Source organism: Pimephales promelas, chromosome 12 (assembly GCF_988280905.1).
Source record: "Pimephales promelas chromosome 12, fPimPro1.hap1.1, whole genome shotgun sequence".
NCBI classification, from domain to species: Eukaryota; Metazoa; Chordata; class Actinopteri; order Cypriniformes; family Leuciscidae; genus Pimephales; species Pimephales promelas.
Genome location: NC_142780.1, coordinates 35,089,592 through 35,110,200, shown reverse-complemented (window position 1 = coordinate 35,110,200; position 20,609 = coordinate 35,089,592). Strand labels below are relative to the sequence as shown.

The 20,609-nt window shown below is 39.1% G+C and overlaps 1 protein-coding gene across 6 annotated transcripts in view; it reads right to left on the bottom strand.

Moving 5' to 3' along the window:
• The window catches only part of satb1b (SATB homeobox 1b), a 105,221-nt gene that overhangs the window by 42,787 nt on the left and 41,825 nt on the right, over window positions 1-20,609 (bottom strand). For 2 of the 6 annotated variants that reach the window (XM_089118082.1, XM_039688731.2), the window contains exons 2-5: window positions 12,640-12,866; window positions 8,294-8,470; window positions 5,352-5,478; window positions 4,239-4,362 (exon numbers count right to left, since the gene is read on the bottom strand). In XM_089118082.1, coding sequence (XP_088974208.1) covers window positions 4,239-4,362; window positions 5,352-5,478; window positions 8,294-8,470; window positions 12,640-12,838 — 627 coding nt within the window. In that variant the 5' untranslated portion in view covers window positions 12,839-12,866. Of the gene's footprint in view, window positions 1-4,238; window positions 4,363-5,351; window positions 5,479-8,293; window positions 8,471-12,639; window positions 12,867-13,578; window positions 14,527-20,609 lie in introns of those variants that run through there. The other 4 variants (XM_089118085.1, XM_089118084.1, XM_089118083.1 and 1 more) reach the window with 4 other exon arrangements.

Sequence of the window (20,609 nt, the reverse complement as noted above, 5' to 3'; positions counted from 1 at the left end):
CTGAGTTCCATATGATGTCATAGGAGAAGTACGGAACTATATGGAACACTATGACGGCATCGGGATAAAAACCCCTTCATGAACAGGTTTCAGAGTCCAGCCAGACGAGGGTGAACCACATCGCTGTGTACAATGAGAAGGACTATTAAGCTTTACTGCCAAAGCTCATGCTGCCGCAGAAATGAGGAGTGCATAACGGTCTCCAAGATGAGGAGAAGACCCTCTCCAAACGCAAGATGCAGACCGCAGACATTTGAAGGCCGACTGGTGTTTTAAATGTCACAGCCCTCTTTTATCGCTGATCTGAGAGCAAACAACTAACAACAGAGAAGGAACAGAATCACCCATGAGTCATCAATGATCCGTTCGAGATTGAGTACAGTTGACACAGATGTTGTGAGAATCTGCGTTCATTAATCACTCGTCTCACACCGCACATCTCCCGAGCCACCTCAAACCATGCAGATAAACACCTCCGAGCGCCAGGAGCCATCAACAGGTAATGGGACAAGCCTCTTTAAAAGATAACCATCGCGAGGCCTTATCTGAGCGCCCAGGAAGCCCGTCACGCCGCCATCCACATAAAACATCTATTTGACTCTCCGTCACGGGAGATTCGCACAGAAATACGCAGGAATCAGCGTTTGCACTTCCTTCTTACGTGGCATGTTTGCATTGTGTCTTTATTCCAAACATACGTGTGCTGAAAGACGGGAGCAAACCTGACTGGGCTATTTACTTTTCTCCTTTCTTTAGCGTTGCGCGACTAATCGATCTGACGGCGGTCGAATTATATTGTGCTGAAAACAAAAGCATGATTTTTTTTTTTTTTTATCCAGGGCATCTTTAGGCCACAAACACACGATGAACTGGGAACAGGTCAGGATGGCCAATTAGTCAATTAACTAGTCGATTAGTGAGGTTAACTCGTGAGTTCGTCCATTTTTTTTTAGCTTTATGGGGGATATTTTTCCCCCACAAATTTTACCATGTCTGTGAAATTTAGCATGCCGACAACGTTTTTAAAAACTTTTAATAATAATAATTAAAGCTGTCAAACGATTAATCGCATCCAAAATGAAAGTTTGTGTTTACATAATATATGTGTAATTATTTTACATATATATATTCATGTATATATTGTATATAGATTTATATGTAATTTATTTTATATATAAATATAAAGATTTTATATATAAATAATATTTTTTTCTTAAATATACATGCATGTGTGTGTATTTATATATATTTTGTATATATATATATATATATACAAAACAATTATACACAGTGCACCCAGTATGTATGTAAACAAAAACTTTTATTTTGGATGTTTGGATGCGATTAATCATTTGACAGCCCTAATAATATATATACATATATATATATATATGATTATAATAATTAAAAGTCCTAATACTTAATTGGGACTTCCTGAGATGTTGCTAAATATATCCCACAAAAATGAATACTAAAATTAAAATCATTATCAATATATACAATAGTACCAATATTATAATACAATTTTATTTTCGTAACATTTACTTTTAAATGTTTTAGCGCGTTGACTTAGACTTCACTGACTTCATCCCTGCTGACAAAAAAATATCAATATTAAAATTCACAACATCATTATGATTAAAAAATGTAATGTTTAATTTAGGGGTTTCAATTATTTTAAATGTATTTTTTAATTTTTTTTAGAATTTGAGAAGTTGCTAAATTCATCCAAAATTTATTTTAACAAATTGCTCAATTCAAATAAATAAATAAATACAAATAAAAATCACACTACAATTTAATAAATATCAATATCAACATTATTATTATAACATTTTTAAAAAGTGCCTTTCCATAGCACAAGGACTCTTTACAGTAATGATTTCATGACAATTTAAGTCAAGGAAAAGCACAAACATTCATGCATAATCATTTTTTCTCCTTTTTCTTCTTGCACAATGAGTCGCATTCAAGTCAAATTTTGAAAACTCAACATCCCACATGAGCGGCACTAGGAAACAAGTCTAACCAACATATTCATATAAAGCTGTAGTTCACCAGAAACATGCAACAAACACCATTCACAATCCCCTGCTGCGACTCCTCCTTCTGATTCTCCATTCATTAACCTTTTCAAGAGCAGGGATTACCGTCGGAGTATCAAGGAAACACTAATCCTATAAAAGTTGCCGTTCGTTCTTAAATCGGCCTGATCTCTCCAACTCTTCCTGTTCAACTAAGAAAGGTCACCTCTACTAGGTTACCAGCCTAACGTGACGAGGCATCCTAGAAACAACAAAAGCGGAAAGCAGAAAATGTGAGGAGCGGACTGTAATTCAGTGCAAGTGCCGGGCCGCTGCTCAGTGGGAATAGCTCACATATGGACTGTAAACAGAGTGATTAGAGAGATGTGGAGCGGCCCAGCCCCTGCGCTGCCTGAACAGCACCCTGGGACTCTTTACACCACACACACACACACACAACCTGCAGGTACAGAACGGGCTTCCCTGAGATGAAATGCACTAGTGCCAACACACACACACCAGCTGAAACGCTCATCTTCCCTTAAGCATTCAAACAGAGGCTCTGCTTATTTAAACAGCAGCAGTTTTAAGGGTGAATCTCATGGAAATGTGTCCCGGTTACATTTCAACCACAAACATTCATTTTAATTCTTTTTTTTTTAAATGAAGCCCATTTTTAGGATCTTATTATTTATTTTTTTACATATAAATTCTCATTACTGTAAAAGTCTGGAAGTTCTACAGCTTTAAAAAAATGACGATTTTTCTCAAAAGTGATTCTGATTAAATTTTCATTACCGTACATTAAAAAAAAAAACCTGTATAAAACGGTAAGAAAATAAGGCCACACTTTAGTCTAGGGTCAAATTCTCACTATTAACTAGCTGCTTATGCATATTACTGGGATATTGGATGTTTATTAGTACTGATTGTGAATGGACCCCATTGACTTCCATAGTAGGAAAAAAATACTATGGAAGTCAATGGGGTCCAATCAATGATTATTCTTCAAAATATAATCTTTTGTGTTCAGCAAAAGAAATAAACTCATACAGGTTTGAAACAACTTGAGGGTGAGTAAATGATGACACACTTTATATTTTTAAAGGGATACTCCACTTTTTCTTGGAAATAGGCTCATTTTACAACTCCCTCAGAGTTAAACAGTTTAGTTTTACCGTTTTCGAATCCATTCAGCCGATTTTCAGATATTTAGAAGAATATCAGTAACCAGACAGTTTCTGGTCTCATTGACTACCATAGTAGGAAAAAATACATACTAAGGTAGTCAATGAGACCAGAAACTGTCTGGATACTGATGTTCTTATAAATATCTGAAAATCGACTGAATGTATTAGAAAACGGTAAAACCCAACTGATTAACTCTGGGGAAGTTGTAAAATTAGCCTATTTCCAAAAAAAGTGGAGTATCCCTTTAAGAGAACTATTCCTTTAAACCTACAAAACATCTTTTCTGATACGCTTGAAAAGTTGACTACTGTACTTTACTAACTAATAATAAGCAGTAATTAGTTTATTGAGGCATGGTTAGTTGCGGTAATGAGGATTTAAGCTGCTTAACGCAATAATGCAAAAACAGTGCGATTAATCGCATCCAAAATAAAAGTTTGTGTTTACATAATATATGTGGATGTACTGTGTATAATTATTTTATATATATATATATATATAAAATACACACACATGCTTGTATATATTTAAGAAATATTTTTATGCATATAGATTTATATATAAAAATAAATATTTTACATATAAATAATATTTTTTTTCTTAAATATACATACATGCATGTGTGTGTATTTATATATACACAATAATTATACACAGTGCACCCGCGATTAATCGTTTGACAGCCCAAAAAAAAAAAAAAATAGGCTTAACTTATAAGCAAAATTCTTTCTTTGGTTTTTAAGGTTAAAACTGACACGTTTCGTGAGATTCACCCATAACAGTTCGCAGCTTGCGATGCATTATCAAGATCATTGTGATCCGCCCATTGTTTACCCAACAATACTCGCATTCACAACGGGCGAGCAACAGCATCAAAATAAAGTGCATTAATCTACGGGCACGACAATGGCTATTGATTTGGATTTCTATGGCAATTCTGTCCATTTCCACTCCATCAAACTCTGGGCATTTGAAAAGGGACACTTTGCAATCTTGGCAACTAGACGTGGAAGGCTCCAGCACCTGTGATAAGGGACATTCTTTTGCCAGAGAGCTCTGGTTCATGTCTTTGAGTAACTCCTTGAGCGCATTTCTTACTGTAGAGTGGGTCCACTGCTCTGGAGGAAGGTCTTCCAGTTTAGGACAACTGCAGGAAGAGATAGAACAAGAGAAAGAGAGAGAGAGAGAGAGAGGACAGTGAGCACTGGGCTTTGCTTCTCAGCTGCAAGCGTCCCTCTAAGACAGACAGATTTCATTTGGCGCATGAAGCAGATGCATCTGGAGTCTCTCTCTCTCTCTCTCTCCTGATTGTTCTGATTAGTTAATTACTTTATACAACACATCTGCTGTATTGATGCATGAATTATACATCAGCTGCATGCGGCGACTATTATTTCACGTTACTTCTACCTTCCTGCCCTGATGTGCTTGCTGAAACAATTTAAGGTGTTTCCAGATAGATTTAGAAGCTAGACGCATTAAAAAAGGACCAGCATCTTAATACCTTCTCCAGTATTTAGATGAGCATTAAATACATGCACGGGAGAAAACACAGCTGCATTCGGGGCGTCATTAATGAATGCTTGTTCAATAGCACGCAATAAACGGCAAGCTGCCAAGTAAATATCGCGACGGCGACGTTCGACGCCAGCATGCGATGCAAATTAAGGGCGAGGAGTGTCATTTCCGCGCCGCCGAACGGAAGTGCAAAAACAATGATCTTCTGTTGCCTGACCAAAGAATTATTTTTGCAATGCTAGTGGTGTAAAAATGACACATGGCACCTTTAAATTTAAATGAAGGCTTGCTGGATCTTTTTTTTTTTTTTTTAAAGCGCACTACTGATGGTTATTTGAAGGAATTGGTTGAGAGGTACTACTGCTGTAATGTGCAATTAACACATCCATGTTTGCATATAGACACACACACACACACACAGAGCGATCGGATCCGGCACACCTTAAAGTGTGAGACAGCCACAGAGTCTCTGGAGACAACCAAGACAGACAGACACACATGGATGTGTCTACAGAAAGAGGAAGAGGTGTGTCTGTGTGTGCCCACAGCAGTGGCTTGTGGGAAATAAAAAAAACAAGCACTGTTTTGTTGTGGGTACAGTAGATGGGAAACACTGACCTGTGTAGCTGGATTTTCAGCGTGACCACATGGTACACATCCTGCAACATGTCCGCCACTGTGGCGTCGGGTGCATCCGTCACGTAGGAAAGAGGCACGGGGTTCCACTTGCCCACCTGAATCAGCCCTGCGGTGAGGAAACACCATTTACCACAGGCAGACACTCGAATAAAACACTCTTTTCACTTTTTCGGCTCTGCTAGCACATGTTTTCCTGCTTTAATGTTGATTATTCTCCTCATATCCTCCATTGTTGCGGCTCCTCTCTTCCCAGTCTGTCAGTAACGCTCTGTTTACTTCCTGTCTCTCCTGTGCTCTGATTGGTCGGCCGGATCGGTGTGTTTGGGAAATGTCCCGCCCCCTAATTTACCATAACCGCCAGTTTAACACACTACTAACTAACTCAACCAGACCCCGCCCCTTTAGTCTGCGCATTAATTATTATAATGAGGAATATTGTGAGGTGGAATAAACTCGAGACTACAATGGAGGCGTTTCAGGAGTTCGGAAACACTGATATAGAGAATAACTCAGCAACATTACACACTAAAGAGAGTCGAACATGGAAAAAAAGCACAATAGGTCCTCTAAGTTCTTGTGGCAATTATGGTACTTTGATGTGTCATTTAATAACCATATTCAACATAACACACTTAAATAGCATGTTATTACCCCCATTATAGTAATGTCTTAACCTCAAAACCTAGCAAGCTGGCAGGATTTAAAGCAATCTTTCGTAGACAACACATTGCAACAACATTCATTTAAAAATCTAGACAAGATGGAAGGTGAAGTGAGAGAAATGTTGGTATATTTTTGTATACTATTTTTTCATTCAAAGCTTTGGGAGAGGTTTAAATGTCTCTTCTGCTCACCAAGCAAACATTCCAGGATTTTTCTCCATATAATGGACTTCAATGGGGTCCAAACGCTTCAAAGGGCTTTAAATGACACCAGACGATGAATAAAGGTCTTATCTAGGAAAAGATTCGTTCATTTTGATGAACGAGTTCAAACAGGAGAGTCACGAACGTGCATCACAGAACAGAGCAAGGCGAGCATTTGTGCTTATAAAACTTAAACTTTGTTATTTATTTTTTAAATGAGTGATCGTTTCGCTTGATAAGACCCTTATTCATCGTCTGGTGTCGTTTAAAGCCCTTTGAAGCTGCACTGAAACTCTCATTTGGACCTTGAACAGTTTGGTCCCCATTGAAGTCCATTATATGGAGAAAAATCCTGGAATGTTTTCATCAAAAACCTTCATTTCTTTTCGACTGAAGAAAGGAAGACGTGGACATCTTGGATGACATGGGGGCGAGTAAATTATCAGCAAAAGTCTTTTTTTAAAAGTGAACTACTCCTTTAAGCTTTCAATCAGGATTATTTGAGTAACCGAAAGAACAACTGAACTGCATCACTTTTAATCAATTTAATGCATCCTTGCTGAATCTTTTGAACTCTACTTCTGAGCATCATAAAGTGAACTTAGCAATGTCACAATGCCAAACGCTCGCCATGTTTTAGAACAGTGCTTATTTTTTTATGATAATACCATGGTACTTCTTTATATGGGGTTAAAGAAAGGCTCTCGACCACATGTGGCACTGATAAAAAAAAAATTAAAAAAAATAATAATAAAAAAAAAACAAGATCCAGAAGATCCAACGAAAAAAGAAAGTATGATGGACAGCCAGCGATAAATTACAGACTGAAGGCTCCAGCTCTTAAAATAGCCCCCGACTCCATAAAGCGAGCAATTAGAAACCGCAGGCCCACCTCCACACTCGTTCCCATTACAGGATTTTTCTCCATATAATGGACTTCAATGGGGTCCAAACGGTTAAAACGCTTCAATGGGCTTTAAATGACACCAGACGATGAATAAGGGTCTTATCAAGGACCCTTCGAGTCATGACTCGAAAAAAGATTCGTTCATTTTGATAAACGAGTTCGAACAGGAGAGTCACGAACGCCCATCACAGAACAGAGCAAGGCGACCATTTGTGCTTATAAAACTTCAACTTTGTTATTTATTTTTGAAATGGCCGCTCGTTTTGCTTGATAAGACCCTTATTCATCGTCTGGTGTCGTTTAAAGCACTTTGAAGCTGCACTGAAACTCTCATTTGGACCTTGAACAGTTTGGTCCCCATTGAAGTCCATTATATGGAGAAAAATCCTGGAATGTTTTCATCCAAAACCCTAATTTCTTTTCGACTGAAGAAAGGAAGACGTGGACATCTTGGATAACATGGGGGCGAGTAAATTATCAGCAAAAGTCTTTTTTTAAAAGTGAACTACTCCTTTAAGCTTTCAATCAGGATTATTTGAGTAACCGAAAGAACAACTGAACTGCATCACTTTTAATCAATTTAATGCTTTAATCTTTTGAACTCTACTTAAAGTGAACTTAGCAATGTCACAATGCCAAACGCTCACCATGTTTCAGAACAGCGCTCATTTTTTTATGATAATACCATGGTACTTCTTTATATGGGGTTAAAGAAAGGCTCTCGACCACATGTTATCTTTCGACTGGCACCGAAAAAAAAAAAAAACAAGATCCAGAAGATCCAACGAAAAAAGAAAGTATAAATTCGATAAATTACAGACTGAAGGCTCCAGCTCTCAAAATAGCCCCCGACTCCATAAAGCGAGCAATTAGAAACCGCAGGCCCACCTCCACACTCGTTCCCATTGAGAAAAGTGTGATTACAGGGAGCAGGAGGCGCACCTGTGTGTTCCTCTACCCACAACCCCCCTGACCTCGACATCAGGTCAGCCCAGACCGCAGCCAACAAATCACTCCAAAAATATCTCTGTTTAGCCTCCAAAAATACCCGAGCATCTGCACCGGCGTTCGATGACTCACGGTTCTGATCTAAATGCATGAGAGAAAAAAATGACTGGTGTTTTGGAGTGTGAGAGAGCGTGCCGTACCTTTAGCCTGTGCAGCCGAACTGTGCGAGTAGCCCAGGGACAGCAGGGCCATCTCGATCAGCTGGTTGAAGAGCATGTCCTTCCTCACCAGAACGAACTCCGCATGCTCCTCTTTGCTGTCAAACTCGATGGGGCTCTCGTAGTGCTCCACCACACAAAACACCGGCAGCATGTTACCTAGCACACACGAGAGAGAGAGAGAGAGAGAGAGCACGCTTTACTCTTCAGTTTGTGTTGCACATTCAGCCAAAAATGCAAATGCAAATTATAAAACTTGAAGAACTTATTTCGATAAGTGAGTTCAAGCTGCTACACTTAAACAAATCATTCAAGCCGGCAACGGTGAATGGCACGGTGGATTGTGTTCACTGACAATGTTTTCTGGAAGTATTCTTGAGCCCATGTTGGCATTCCTGTGTGTGATGCAGTGCCGTCTAAGGGCTCTGTCTGCACTTGCTCTTAACATTTAATTTTGTATTATTTTTAGTACATGTGCGTGTTGTGTATTCTGTTTTATGTATTTATTAGGGGTGGAACGGTACATGAAAAAACACCCGAACCGTTCGGTTCGCTTGTCTCGGTTCGGAGCGCGTGTGCGTCTCACGGTTCGACGCATGCGCAATGTAACCTCGTGCCCGTATGTGACGTGTGTTTTCTTTTCGCGCGACATAAACTTGTTCGACTTGGACCGGCGCTGCACAGAGCGATCGGTGAATAACATCAATCTAGCGCGAGTCGGCTCCGTATGCATTCATCACTTTCGCGGTATTTGATGTCATTACCGATCGCTCTGTGCAGCGCCGGTTCAAGTTAATAAACAAGCCAGTAAAAGTGGAGTATGGAGCGCTGCAGGACACGGCACGCGGAGAAATGGCAAGTGGGAGGGATGAGGGAGTTGGAGGATGCGCCAGCGTCGTATAAGTCTATGGTATAAGTCCGGTGTGTGGGAACATTTTGGATTTCATGTTATGATATTTTAATTTAACTACAGTGGCACTTTATGTTTAGATAAGAGCTTCAGTCATACGTTTCCAAACCCTGCACTTTAATTTTAAGTGGAAAAGTACCCTCACATTTTGGGAATAGAAGCATTGTTGATACTGTTTTTGTGTTGAGGTTGAACTTCAATTTCACTTTATGTTTATGGCCTTTGCTATTGCTATAGCTTAATTATCTATAGGCAATGACAGTGTTTTAAGAGTTCCTCTCTTTTTCTTTTAAAAGATAGAATTTTGGTAAGAGCTACAAAAGTTAGCAGTTGATACATGCAAGTTAATTTCTTTGTGTAAATAAGATTTATGTGATAAAAATGCACAAGTTCTTGTAGAGATAGTGATACACATTCTCCTTTTTTTTGCCAAATAAACAAAAAGCATGTCAATTTCTTCTCTCTTGCTGTATCTAAATCTCACCTAGCTTTCCTCTGAGATAGTCCCAAAATGTGCTTAAAGTCAAAGAGTCAAATTCAGTTTGTGCATGATTGCATGAATATAATATATATTTTTTTAATACTGTATCCTAAAGTGTGGATAATTAAGCTATATATCACATGCTGAAGTACATTTCTGGAGTGTTAAAGATTAAAAGAAAAAATAACAAGAACCGTAGTCACCCCTAGTATTTATGTATATTGTGTGCTGCTATTTTGGCCAGGGCTCACTCGTAAATGAGATATTTATCTCAATGTGATTATTTCCGTGGTTAAATAAAGGTTTAATAAATAAAAAATAAACGAGCTAAAAATAAAGTTTGCATTTGCTCAAGGAAGATGCCAAGTTGTTGCTAGAGAGTTCTGGGTGGCATAACCTGTAATTATCAATTGATTATGATCCGCAGTAATGGTGTTAAAATAAATCAGCATTGTAACATGCAGAACGGGAGGAGATGGCGTCATGAAACAGCTATTTAGCGCACTAAAAGGTTAGGGCTCATCGTGGGTTTAGCGCTTTATTTATTGTTAAGGTGCTCAAATCACATTAGAATACTTCTGCAGGCAGATCCCAGAACCCTTCCCATGATGCACTGTACACAGCGGCGGCGGCGGATCCCTATAGCCTTGAGGTTTACGAGTCTGTGTAAACAGCGCGCCGCTATCAGGGAGAAAAAATAAAAAAACGAAGAATCTCCGTCCAAAGCTGTCATGTGTTCGGGTTTACTGTGCAAATATCACATAATACCAGCCAGCTGCAACACTCCGGTGATGAAATTTCAGGAACTTCATGATCTCTTGGACTCGGGATCTTTATTTTTTTACAGGGTTTAACATCTTCTTATCCACAAGAAATCATATTTCTGCTCCTCACGGTCACAGTTTCCTGAGAATGCGACCGTTTTCAGGAAAACAATCAATAAATAGGGGTGTAATCATAAGCAGATGCCAGGGAATGTGCTGAATCGAAGCTTTTCCATTTTTAATAGATAAAGATCTAACAATAAAGACTGCTGTGTCGGTTCATTTCGGGATCAATACACGCTTTGTTCCCAGAGAGCTGAGAAAAGCCCATGGTAAATATTATTCAGCTAAAAACAATGAATTACAGTAGCTAGCAAAGTTCAGCAGGCACTCAGTAAAAGTTCACTATTTCACATTAATAATAATAATAATAACGGTTGCCCGGAGAGCAATGTTAGAACTAAAATATCTTAAACACTGCAGCATATATGCATGAATGCAAATAGCAATGAAACATCAAAATCACCAAACAAATCAATACAAATAAAAAAGAATTTCAAATCAAGAAGATTTCATCTGTGACTGCTTTCTGAAAATTGATGCAAATATGCTTAGTGCTAAACAGAAATATATAAATTAATTGTATTTTGTACTATATTATGATTTTCTGTATGGATTATTATTATTTTTATTTAATAAATTATTTTTAGTTTCGCTTTGTCTTGGCCAGGTCGCTTGTTCTCAACTGATTTTACCTGGTTAAACAAAGGTTAAATAAAAAAAAATAAAAATAAAACAATATGCAGACAACTTTCAATTATCGCAACATATTTTATCCAGGTGCAAGACATTAGTGGCCACAACACAAACAGAACAATTTATTATTGGTCACACACCCATCGTAAAATATCATTGGTTCAAATTCTCATAACTGTGCATTAAACGTCACGTTTGGGTGGACAGATGAATTACTTCTCACTGGAATCTAAGGGGTTTAATAATATATTGCAAAACAAAAATACAATAGAATACGTTGCTTGTAGTTTTCAGAGTTTTAGTGTCAGTATTACATTAAACTACTATATATAATGTATAATAACACAGTGGGGGAATATTTGTGGGTCCTGATAATGCCAAATGTCTGATGTTATTAAATATATCTACTCGGTGAAAGAGTGCAAGCATATTCGCCTAAAATAATTCAGTTTTTAGCTTCAGAATCATGAATATTGATATTCTGGTGTCTCTATCTTGTGCTTTGGGTTTACAACACCGAGTCCAAGACGATTCATTTAACCTTTTTAACCGTCTTAACCTTTTATCATATGTCTTGGAGTATCGCAATAATATCGAATCGTGACATGAGGGTACGTTACACCCCTTTAAATACTGGAGTTTTAGTGTCAGTACTACATTAAACCACTATATAATGTATAATAACGCATTTGTGGGTCCTAATAATGCCAAATGCCTGATGTTACCAGCCTAGATTATTGTAGACCTCAATCGACTTTTACTTAATAAAAAAAAAGGTTTCCTTCATCTCAGTGGAATAAGATTTTGTGACTTTTCATAAATTATCTATCTACACACACACACAAAAAAACTGGGCTTGATTCGGTTGTTCTGAAGGTTTGTAAAAAAAAAAATGTTTACACTTGAATGGGAAATGTGAACAAAACTAAAAATATTTTCTTCATGTGTCAAAAAAAAAAAAAAAGAAATCCGCCATAAATCTGAACATTTTCACACATAAATGCAATGCATCATAAAAAAATAATATTTCATATGCAAGCTAATGGTGTAGTTGAGGAATTGTGTGGTAAACGGATACAAAAGTACTTTATATCTCCAAAAACACAGCTTTAATGAACAGATGAGAAGCAAACCAAAAAAATGATATATTATTTCTATGATCAAAAATGTATATTTTTTGTACAATTCCTCAATCAATTGTTGGGGTCGTATAGACCCAAGAAGCGTACGCAGGAAACGAAGACCATTTGACGGACGAATATGCTTCAGAATCATGAATATTGTTATTGTGATGTCTCCAGCACCAAATCCAAATCCACACAACGTAAAAGATAATTTGGCATTTTAAGTCAAATCAAACAGTCATTTTTTTTGTGTATTGCAATACCGCAAGTGGACTAAGAAAAGGGCAGCTCACCCCTCTTGTGGCAGGCCTTCAGGTGATGTCCAGGGGGTTTGAAGGGCACGCCGGCCAGCTTAGCTCCAGTGCTGCCGAGACGGGACCGGCCCAGAGGACTCCCGTTCTGCTCCAGACGGGCCATTTTAGCCGGAGGAGCCTTGGTGTCGTTCATCTCACAGTTCTCCTTCCCCAGGCATGTTTCGCTGAGATGCTCCATGGTTCTCAGCTCCACTGCTCGCGGTCACCTGAAGGGGAGAATAAAAGCAAACAGTGTTAGGACGCTCAAGTGCCATAAACTTTTATCTCCATGCGGTAAACACTTCTGAAGATTACTCAACCATTTTGCAACATAAACTGTCTCTTCCATGTAGACTGAAATGTCAAATCAGGGCCTAACGCTACATGGCATTTACAATGTTTCATGCAACGATCACATCCCCGTTCTAAAGAGCATGTATTATGCATGTCTTAGAATCCCACGTGAAGAGCAAACAAGCTCGTTTTTGTACATTAATGAGTCAGCGCACCGTACAGCGGACGGGCTGTGAAATATTTAGCGGATCTGATCTGTTATGGAAGCACACACACACACTTTTCCATGTAAAATGAAGGGTTTCTGTTTGTAAAGTTTCCCTAAAACGTCTATACGAGATTATAAGGGACGTGCACCTTGTCTCAACATTGCATTCACAGACAGTCAATCATGACAGACGGGGTTAGATTTCATCAAACAGGCCAAACAAGACATCAGACATGCAACAATGAATTCCACAGCACACATGAACTTGCGTGACTTGAACCAATAGAACAGGTATATGAAAAGATGAACTTTGTGCACCTTAAAATGACTTTTATTGCTAGATAATGTGCATGTTCCATTGCATTTAACGCAATTAATAGAGTGCAAATCATTTCACAAAACAAAGAAATGAGAAGAAATCAACCAGCTTCACTCACCACTTTAAGACGAGCATATAAAGAGCTGAGGATGAACAGCGACTTCAAGTTTTGGCAGGAAGAGCACAAACTTCACTCGAATATCAGTTTTATGTCTATTCTATTCTATACAAAACTTCCAGATCGTCCACACCTCGATACTTAATATCGTGCGCCAAGTCATGAATTACAGCGGATAATACGAAGCGCAAAGTACTTTAATATGTGATTTTTAAACGTAGACGCATCAATCCTAAACGCAACGATCTCCGGTGAGTCTATAGAGTTCAATAGAGTTTACCGTCACATCCAGCATCCGTTCTGTGCGCAAAATAACGCCAAAAAAATAAATAAAAGTAAGCATCGGCGTTCGCTACACATCCCGTTGAGCTTGAACAATGCGAGGCTGTGGGATCCGAAGCTCGTCTCCTCTCTGGATCATCTGGCCGAACAACAGCACGAAGACACCGAGTCTCATCTCGACACGCGCGGACCCGCGGCGGCTGGAAAAGTGCGCGATACACTTTCGAACGTCGAATGAAACATCAAAGCGTGAGAAGATTCCTGACGCGCGTCAACGCGACATTGTATCTTCCGCTTGTTACATTTGTAACATTCGCAACATTCGCGCTCGGTCCTTTTCTTTCTGTTTCCCTTCTCTATCTGTGTGTGTGCCTCTCTCTTTCTCTCGCTCTCGCTCTCTCTCTCTTTCTCTCTCTCTCTCTCTCTGTCCCCATTACATTATGAGTTGCATCGGCTCATCCCTCCCTCTCCGCGCGCCTGCCGCGCGCTTCTCCTCATCCCTAAAAGCTCCTAAACGACGCGATTGAAGACTGCTTTCGGGAGCTCTCGCTGTCCTGGAGGATGAAGGCGAAAATAAAGTAAAAGTGCCGGAGAACGAGGAGGATGAGGAAGATGAGGATGATGGTGGATTTCCGCCTGCACGCGCGCAGGAATTTTTAATCAGCTTGATTAGAGTGAGGCGGTTCTGCATTTATTACTGAACAACACACATCCTGTACACACACACACACACATACAGGATGCACATGAATTTGTGCATGACACAATAAAATCAGTTTGCATTTTTTTTTATTTTGTTACAAAATAAACGATCTTTGTTTAGTGCACAATGTTGATTTTGATCCCGATGCTGTGTGTGTTGTTGTTGTTGATCAGCTGAATCGGAGGTAAAAGGCAAACGCGAATGATCATATGAACGAGTGTGATGATATTATAGCAGCTTTTCTGTTTTTAAAAGTTGCAAAAGAGCCTCAAGAGTACAATATTTCTTATAGCAAAAGGACACGCCATCTGTCAGTGATGCTGGTGCATGACACGCACGCGCGCAGACACACACACACACACACACACACAAGTGTGTGCAGGTGACAGCAAACGTTCAACCATGAACACACACACACTAAAAATTGATGACACAGTTTACAAAATGATGATGTTGAGGAGATTATGCAGTAAAATATTAAATGCAGACCAAACTTTTAAAATGACTAGAATTTCAAGCATTATTAATTATTATTAATAAAAACTCCTAATAATTCTGTTTACACCAAAGCAAGATTGAAATCATTTGACTTTCAAAAAGCATGCACATAAAAGACAATAACTTGCAGAGGCACCCCCCCCCCCCACACACACACACACACTGAACTTGTGTTTTCATATAAAAAACATAAAGACAACAGTCAGACAGCAGATTTCTGTGCAAGGGTCAAAGGTCGTTTGGAAGTAGTAACTGAAAGGTTAAAGTTACATTCAAAGATCTGAACTTGATTCCGACATCACATAATTTCACCATGACTACATTAAAAATATTACAAGTACAGAGTCAGAGTCTAATTATTTAATTGTTAAACGACAGCATTCATATTTATCTTTGTTTCTGTTACTGTAATGCCGAGTGACATCGTTTATATCTTGAGATTATCTTTGTTTTTAAAGTAACCAAGCGAATGCTAGGCCAAAATCAACAATCAGAATGACTAATAGGCCCAATATTAATTACAGTGAAGACAGTAACAGTTTTAACAACATGTGCAGACATGAAACTAAAGGAGCTATGTGTAATCAGCAGAGCTGAGTTGATAAAAACAGGAAACGTAAGAGAAGAGCGATGGCCAAAAAAATCGCAATACACACAAATAAATGATTTTTTTGTGTAATGTAATGTTACACATTTCAATGCTGTCACCGGCCCAGCACTGAAGTGAGTTTACCGAGAGCTTGTGTTTAGATGTGAAACAGCAACATGCACTCACATCAGGCCCAAACTAATATGACCAGTTCATCACGGCAGAGACAAAAAGTACAAATATGCATTAGAGGCTATTTTCTAAAACGATGCACAGTATTCACATTAAATATACAGTAAAACTATTTCCGGATTTGATTTTTTTTTTTTTTTAAATGTGTTTCATGGTTTTATCTCTGCTGTATTTCTGCTCCCACAATCCATCAGAGGCCGAACGAGCGAAGGAACGAACGCAGTGCAAGCGGAGCGTGGCGGCCATGTTGACGTCTCGTACAAGAGCATCACACAATCTCTGCCGGCCTCGCCAGGAGGGTCCTGATGCTGCCAACAGGTGCACACACTGCCAAGAGCCCTGGCACACACACACACACACCCTGACATACAGGAGCGCATGCAGATTCACAGAGCAGAAATGATTTGATCAACTGTGGTTATAATTCAGCTCTCGCCTATTTGAAGAAGAGTAAACACAATTGAAGAGTTTAAAATGCCAACATGCTCAGGGCAAACTTATACGCTAGTGCGTTACAAATATAATGCACTGTAACATAGAAGATGTCACGTTCACACTTTTATCGGTGTAAACTATTGTTTTGGTCATGATAATATAAATAAACAATTTTAGATTTCCTCGTTTGAAATGCTCAGTTCATAAGACAAATTTTTTTTTTTTCATTCATTGAAATTCATTCCTCTTCAAAAACCCAGACGATTTGAACTCTTTCCTCCCGTTTCAGCATCCTAAAGATGGCTTATTTAGCCTTTATCCTGGAATACTGCCACAATAAGGCGAATCTGAAGTTCTAAACCTCTCTTCAGCTGTTTATCACTCGGCACATTTCACCAGCGCTACTCCGAACGCTCGCTCGCGTAGGTGTTGTTTAGTCTATGTGCGTGCCACTTCCGCAATGTTAAATGTGCATTAACAAGATTATTTGAGGTAGTGTTATAAATCAGAGCCAAGAGCATCTCAGCAGTTTGATAACACACACAGCATGGGGTAAGTCATCAGTGCCCACCACACACTGAACACAGAGACTCAATCAATGCGCAGGCAAATGGGCAGTACACACACACACACACACACACATCTCCATTAAAAAAGACAAACCTTTCCTGGAAAACACCAAAACCTGGAACTCATTACAGTCGCTCGCTGGCACGTTGTAGACAGAACGCTACTCATGCATGTTAATACAGTAGTTTGCAGTTGACTGTGCTGCATGACTCACGTGACTTGTAAGTGTGTTAAACTTCCAATAAAAAAATGCTGGGTTGTTTTAACCCAACTTTGGGTCAATTATGGACAAACCCAGCCATTGGGTTACATTTTTGAATTACATTTTTAACCCAACGTTTGGGTTTGTCCACATTTGACCCAAAGTTGGGTTAAAACAACCCAGCAATTTTTAGAGTGTAATAATAAACAGCAGACGTTGCATATGTCATAGCTTTACAAAGACACTGTACGCTTTAAAAAATTCTGGGCCCATGTTTGGGTTAAATATGGCTTTAAAAGTTTAATTTAAAAATGTAAATGTCCATATTTGACCCAAACATGGGTTAAAACAACCCAGCATTTGTTCACTCTAAAAAATGCTGGGTTGTTTTAACCCAATTTTGGGTCAAATATGGACAAAACCAGCCATTGGGTTACATTTTTTAATTACATTTTTAACCCAATATTTAAGTTTGTCCATATTTGACCCAAAATTGGGTTAAAACAACCCAGCATTTTTTTAGAGTGCATGTTTGGGTTAAATATGGCTTTAAAAGTTTAATTTAAAAATGTAAATGTCCATATTTGACCCAAACATGGGTTGAAACAACCCAGCATTTGTTCACTCTAAAAAATGATGGGTTGTTTTAACCCAATTTTGGGTCAAATATGGACAAAACCAGCCATTGGGTTACATTTTTTAATTACATTTTTAACCCAATATTTAAGTTTGTCCATATTTGACCCAAAATTGGGTTAAAACAACCCAGCATTTTTTTAGAGTGCAGAGTTTGGGTTAAATATGGCTTTAATAGTTTAATTTAAAAATGTAAATGTCCATATTTGACCCAAACATGGGTTAAAACAACCAAGCATTTGTTACACTCCAAAAAATGATGAGTTCTTTTAACCCAATTTTGGGTCAATTATGGACAAACCCAGCCATTGGGTTACATTTTTTAATTACATTTTTAACCCAACGTTAGGGTTTCACCATAATTGACCCAAAGTTGCGTTAAAACAACCCAGCAATTTTTAAGAGTGTAATAATAAACAGCAGACATATTAAACTTTGCGTATTTAATAGCTTTACAAAAAAAAACTGTACGCTTTAAAAAATTCTGGGCCCATGTTTGGGTTAAATATGGCTTTAAAAGTTTAATTTAAAACAACCCAGCATTTGTTTACTCTAAAAAAATGCTGGGTTGTTTTAACCCAATTTTGGGTCAAATATGGACAAACCCAGCCATTGGGTTACATTTTTAAATGACATTTTTAACCCAACGTTTGAGTTTGTCCATATTTGACCCAAACATGGGTTAAAACAACCCAGCATTTGTTATTCACTCTAAAAAATGATGAGCTGTTTTAACCCAATTTTGGGTCAATTATGAACAAACTCAGCCATTGGGTCACATTTTTAAATGACATTTTTAACCCAACGTTTGAGTTTGTCCACATTTGACCCAAATTTGGGTTAAAACAACCCAGCATTTGTTAGAGACAGTGTGCACTGTAGAAATCCCCCTGTGGCTTCCTTGCACCTGCCGAATAAAGACAGACTTTTAAATCAGTGAAAGCGTGCATGAGCTTTTGTGGGATCCCGAAGTCCGGCCGCAAACGACACAAACACAAAGATCCCGCTCTTCGAGACTCCCGGAGGAATCCGTATCAATTATTTAAAAACAATTACTCCCTCCATGCGCACAAGAGAGGCTCTTTATCGGCTTGTTTATTCCCCGCTTTTATCGAATTATAAAAGAAATCCTTCATCTAGCGATCGAGTGAGATCAGTTTCAAGGCCTGGGAAATGAGTTTTCTGTCACTGCAGTGGGGCAGCGTCACATGACACAATAATTAGCCTTCTAATTTCTGCCTCGTGGATCGCAACGCATCAACAATTAATAAAGTTAAAGCGACGGGGAGGGGAGACGGCTGTGAAGCTCTTTGTCCGGGCTTTGCCCGTCACTCACAAACTTCTCCGGCTCGTTTTGCCATCACACGCAGCTCTGGCCTAAAAATAGGGCTTAAGTGTGGTAATAAGTGCACATTAGAAAGGTCGTGGGGTTCAAATGCAAAAAGTTGCAAGCGTTTTATCAATATCACTCGCTTTTTAGTGCGTGTTTGTGTGTGTGCACGACCAATCGAAAGCAACAAATGAAAACCCCTCGCTTCTTTTCAGCCTACCACACTGCAAAGGCAGATTTATATGGCGTTAATCTGCGTCCCACCAAATCTCTACAAGTGCATGAGTGTGTGTGTGTGAAGAGAGTATCTTCTTTAATTGTTTCTCGCGAGTACGTGGGTGGGTATTAAAACCCTGATCTTTTGCAGTATGTGCATTCCTCTGATACATACTGCCGTCTTTGTGTCGCTTTACCAGAACAAAGGATTCGAGAAAACCTACACAGATCGGATAACGACAAGCATAGAAAGAGCAGACAATAACATCAGATCAAAACATATGGAGTGTCTAAATTTAGGTTATGCCAAAGTGCGTATCTGCGGAGAATGATAATATTGCTCTCCACAAATGTCATTTAGCCCGAGCGTGACCGAATCGACGTGACGCACTTTTGAAAAAGATCCGATTCGTGAAAGCAGATAAAAGCGGGCAAACACACACATTTAAGACAGCGCTTGAGGAATTAAACGCGCAAACGTCAAGTCAAATCGCTCCTGATATATGCAAATGATCTTGAAGAAAAAGTTGCATGTGATCTCAGAGCTCAAGCATGCACAAACAATCCTCAATTTTTTCCTTTCTTCTTCTTTTTTTTTTGTTTTCCCAAACTGGTTTGAGCTTGTCATCAAAAGTCTCTGATTCATTGTTACAGAAATCATAACAGCCCTTTTCCAAAGAGGGTGGAATCTCCGAGCAGCCACGTATTAAAAGACGAGACAGACCTCTTATTTGCTGGCGACAGTCTAATAAATGCATACGCTGGCAGCTAAACAGGTATTTACCGTGCTCTAACCGCAAGTATAATTCTTCTCTTTGCTGAGCTGTTATTTCACCTCAGCGTTCATTAAGACGATTAATTCTTAAGTTCTCCGTGCCTCTCTTTTGACTGCCGTCACTTACAACGGGACAAATCGTGCGAGACGGAGTGGAAATAATTCATCGAGGGCGAGTCGTCTTGATTGTACTCTCAGGTGATGCTGGAAATAAGCGGGTAATTGGTCTCGAAGGGCAGGGGCGATGTGTGTTTTGCGTTTGGCCTTTAAAACGCACCGTCCGAGCGTGCCAAACGACGCAGAGATTTGGGACACCGATACGAAACGAGGCTCGCTTATCACATCAGGGAGGGCATCTCGACAACAGCCAGCCGTGGAAACGGGGTTAAGCGATGCCAACAAAGATGCTCAACAACTTTCAGGTTGAGATCGAGAGGGCCCACACGGTTTCACATCGGCAGACTGTACTTCTCAATGTGACACGAGATGTAAGAATGAAACGAGTGTGAAAAAGCTGCATAATCAAAGCCACTTTGATGTCGAACGGCACTTACAAGAAGCGAACCTGACGCTGGCAGGAAGAGCTCACGAGAACTCTGTTCT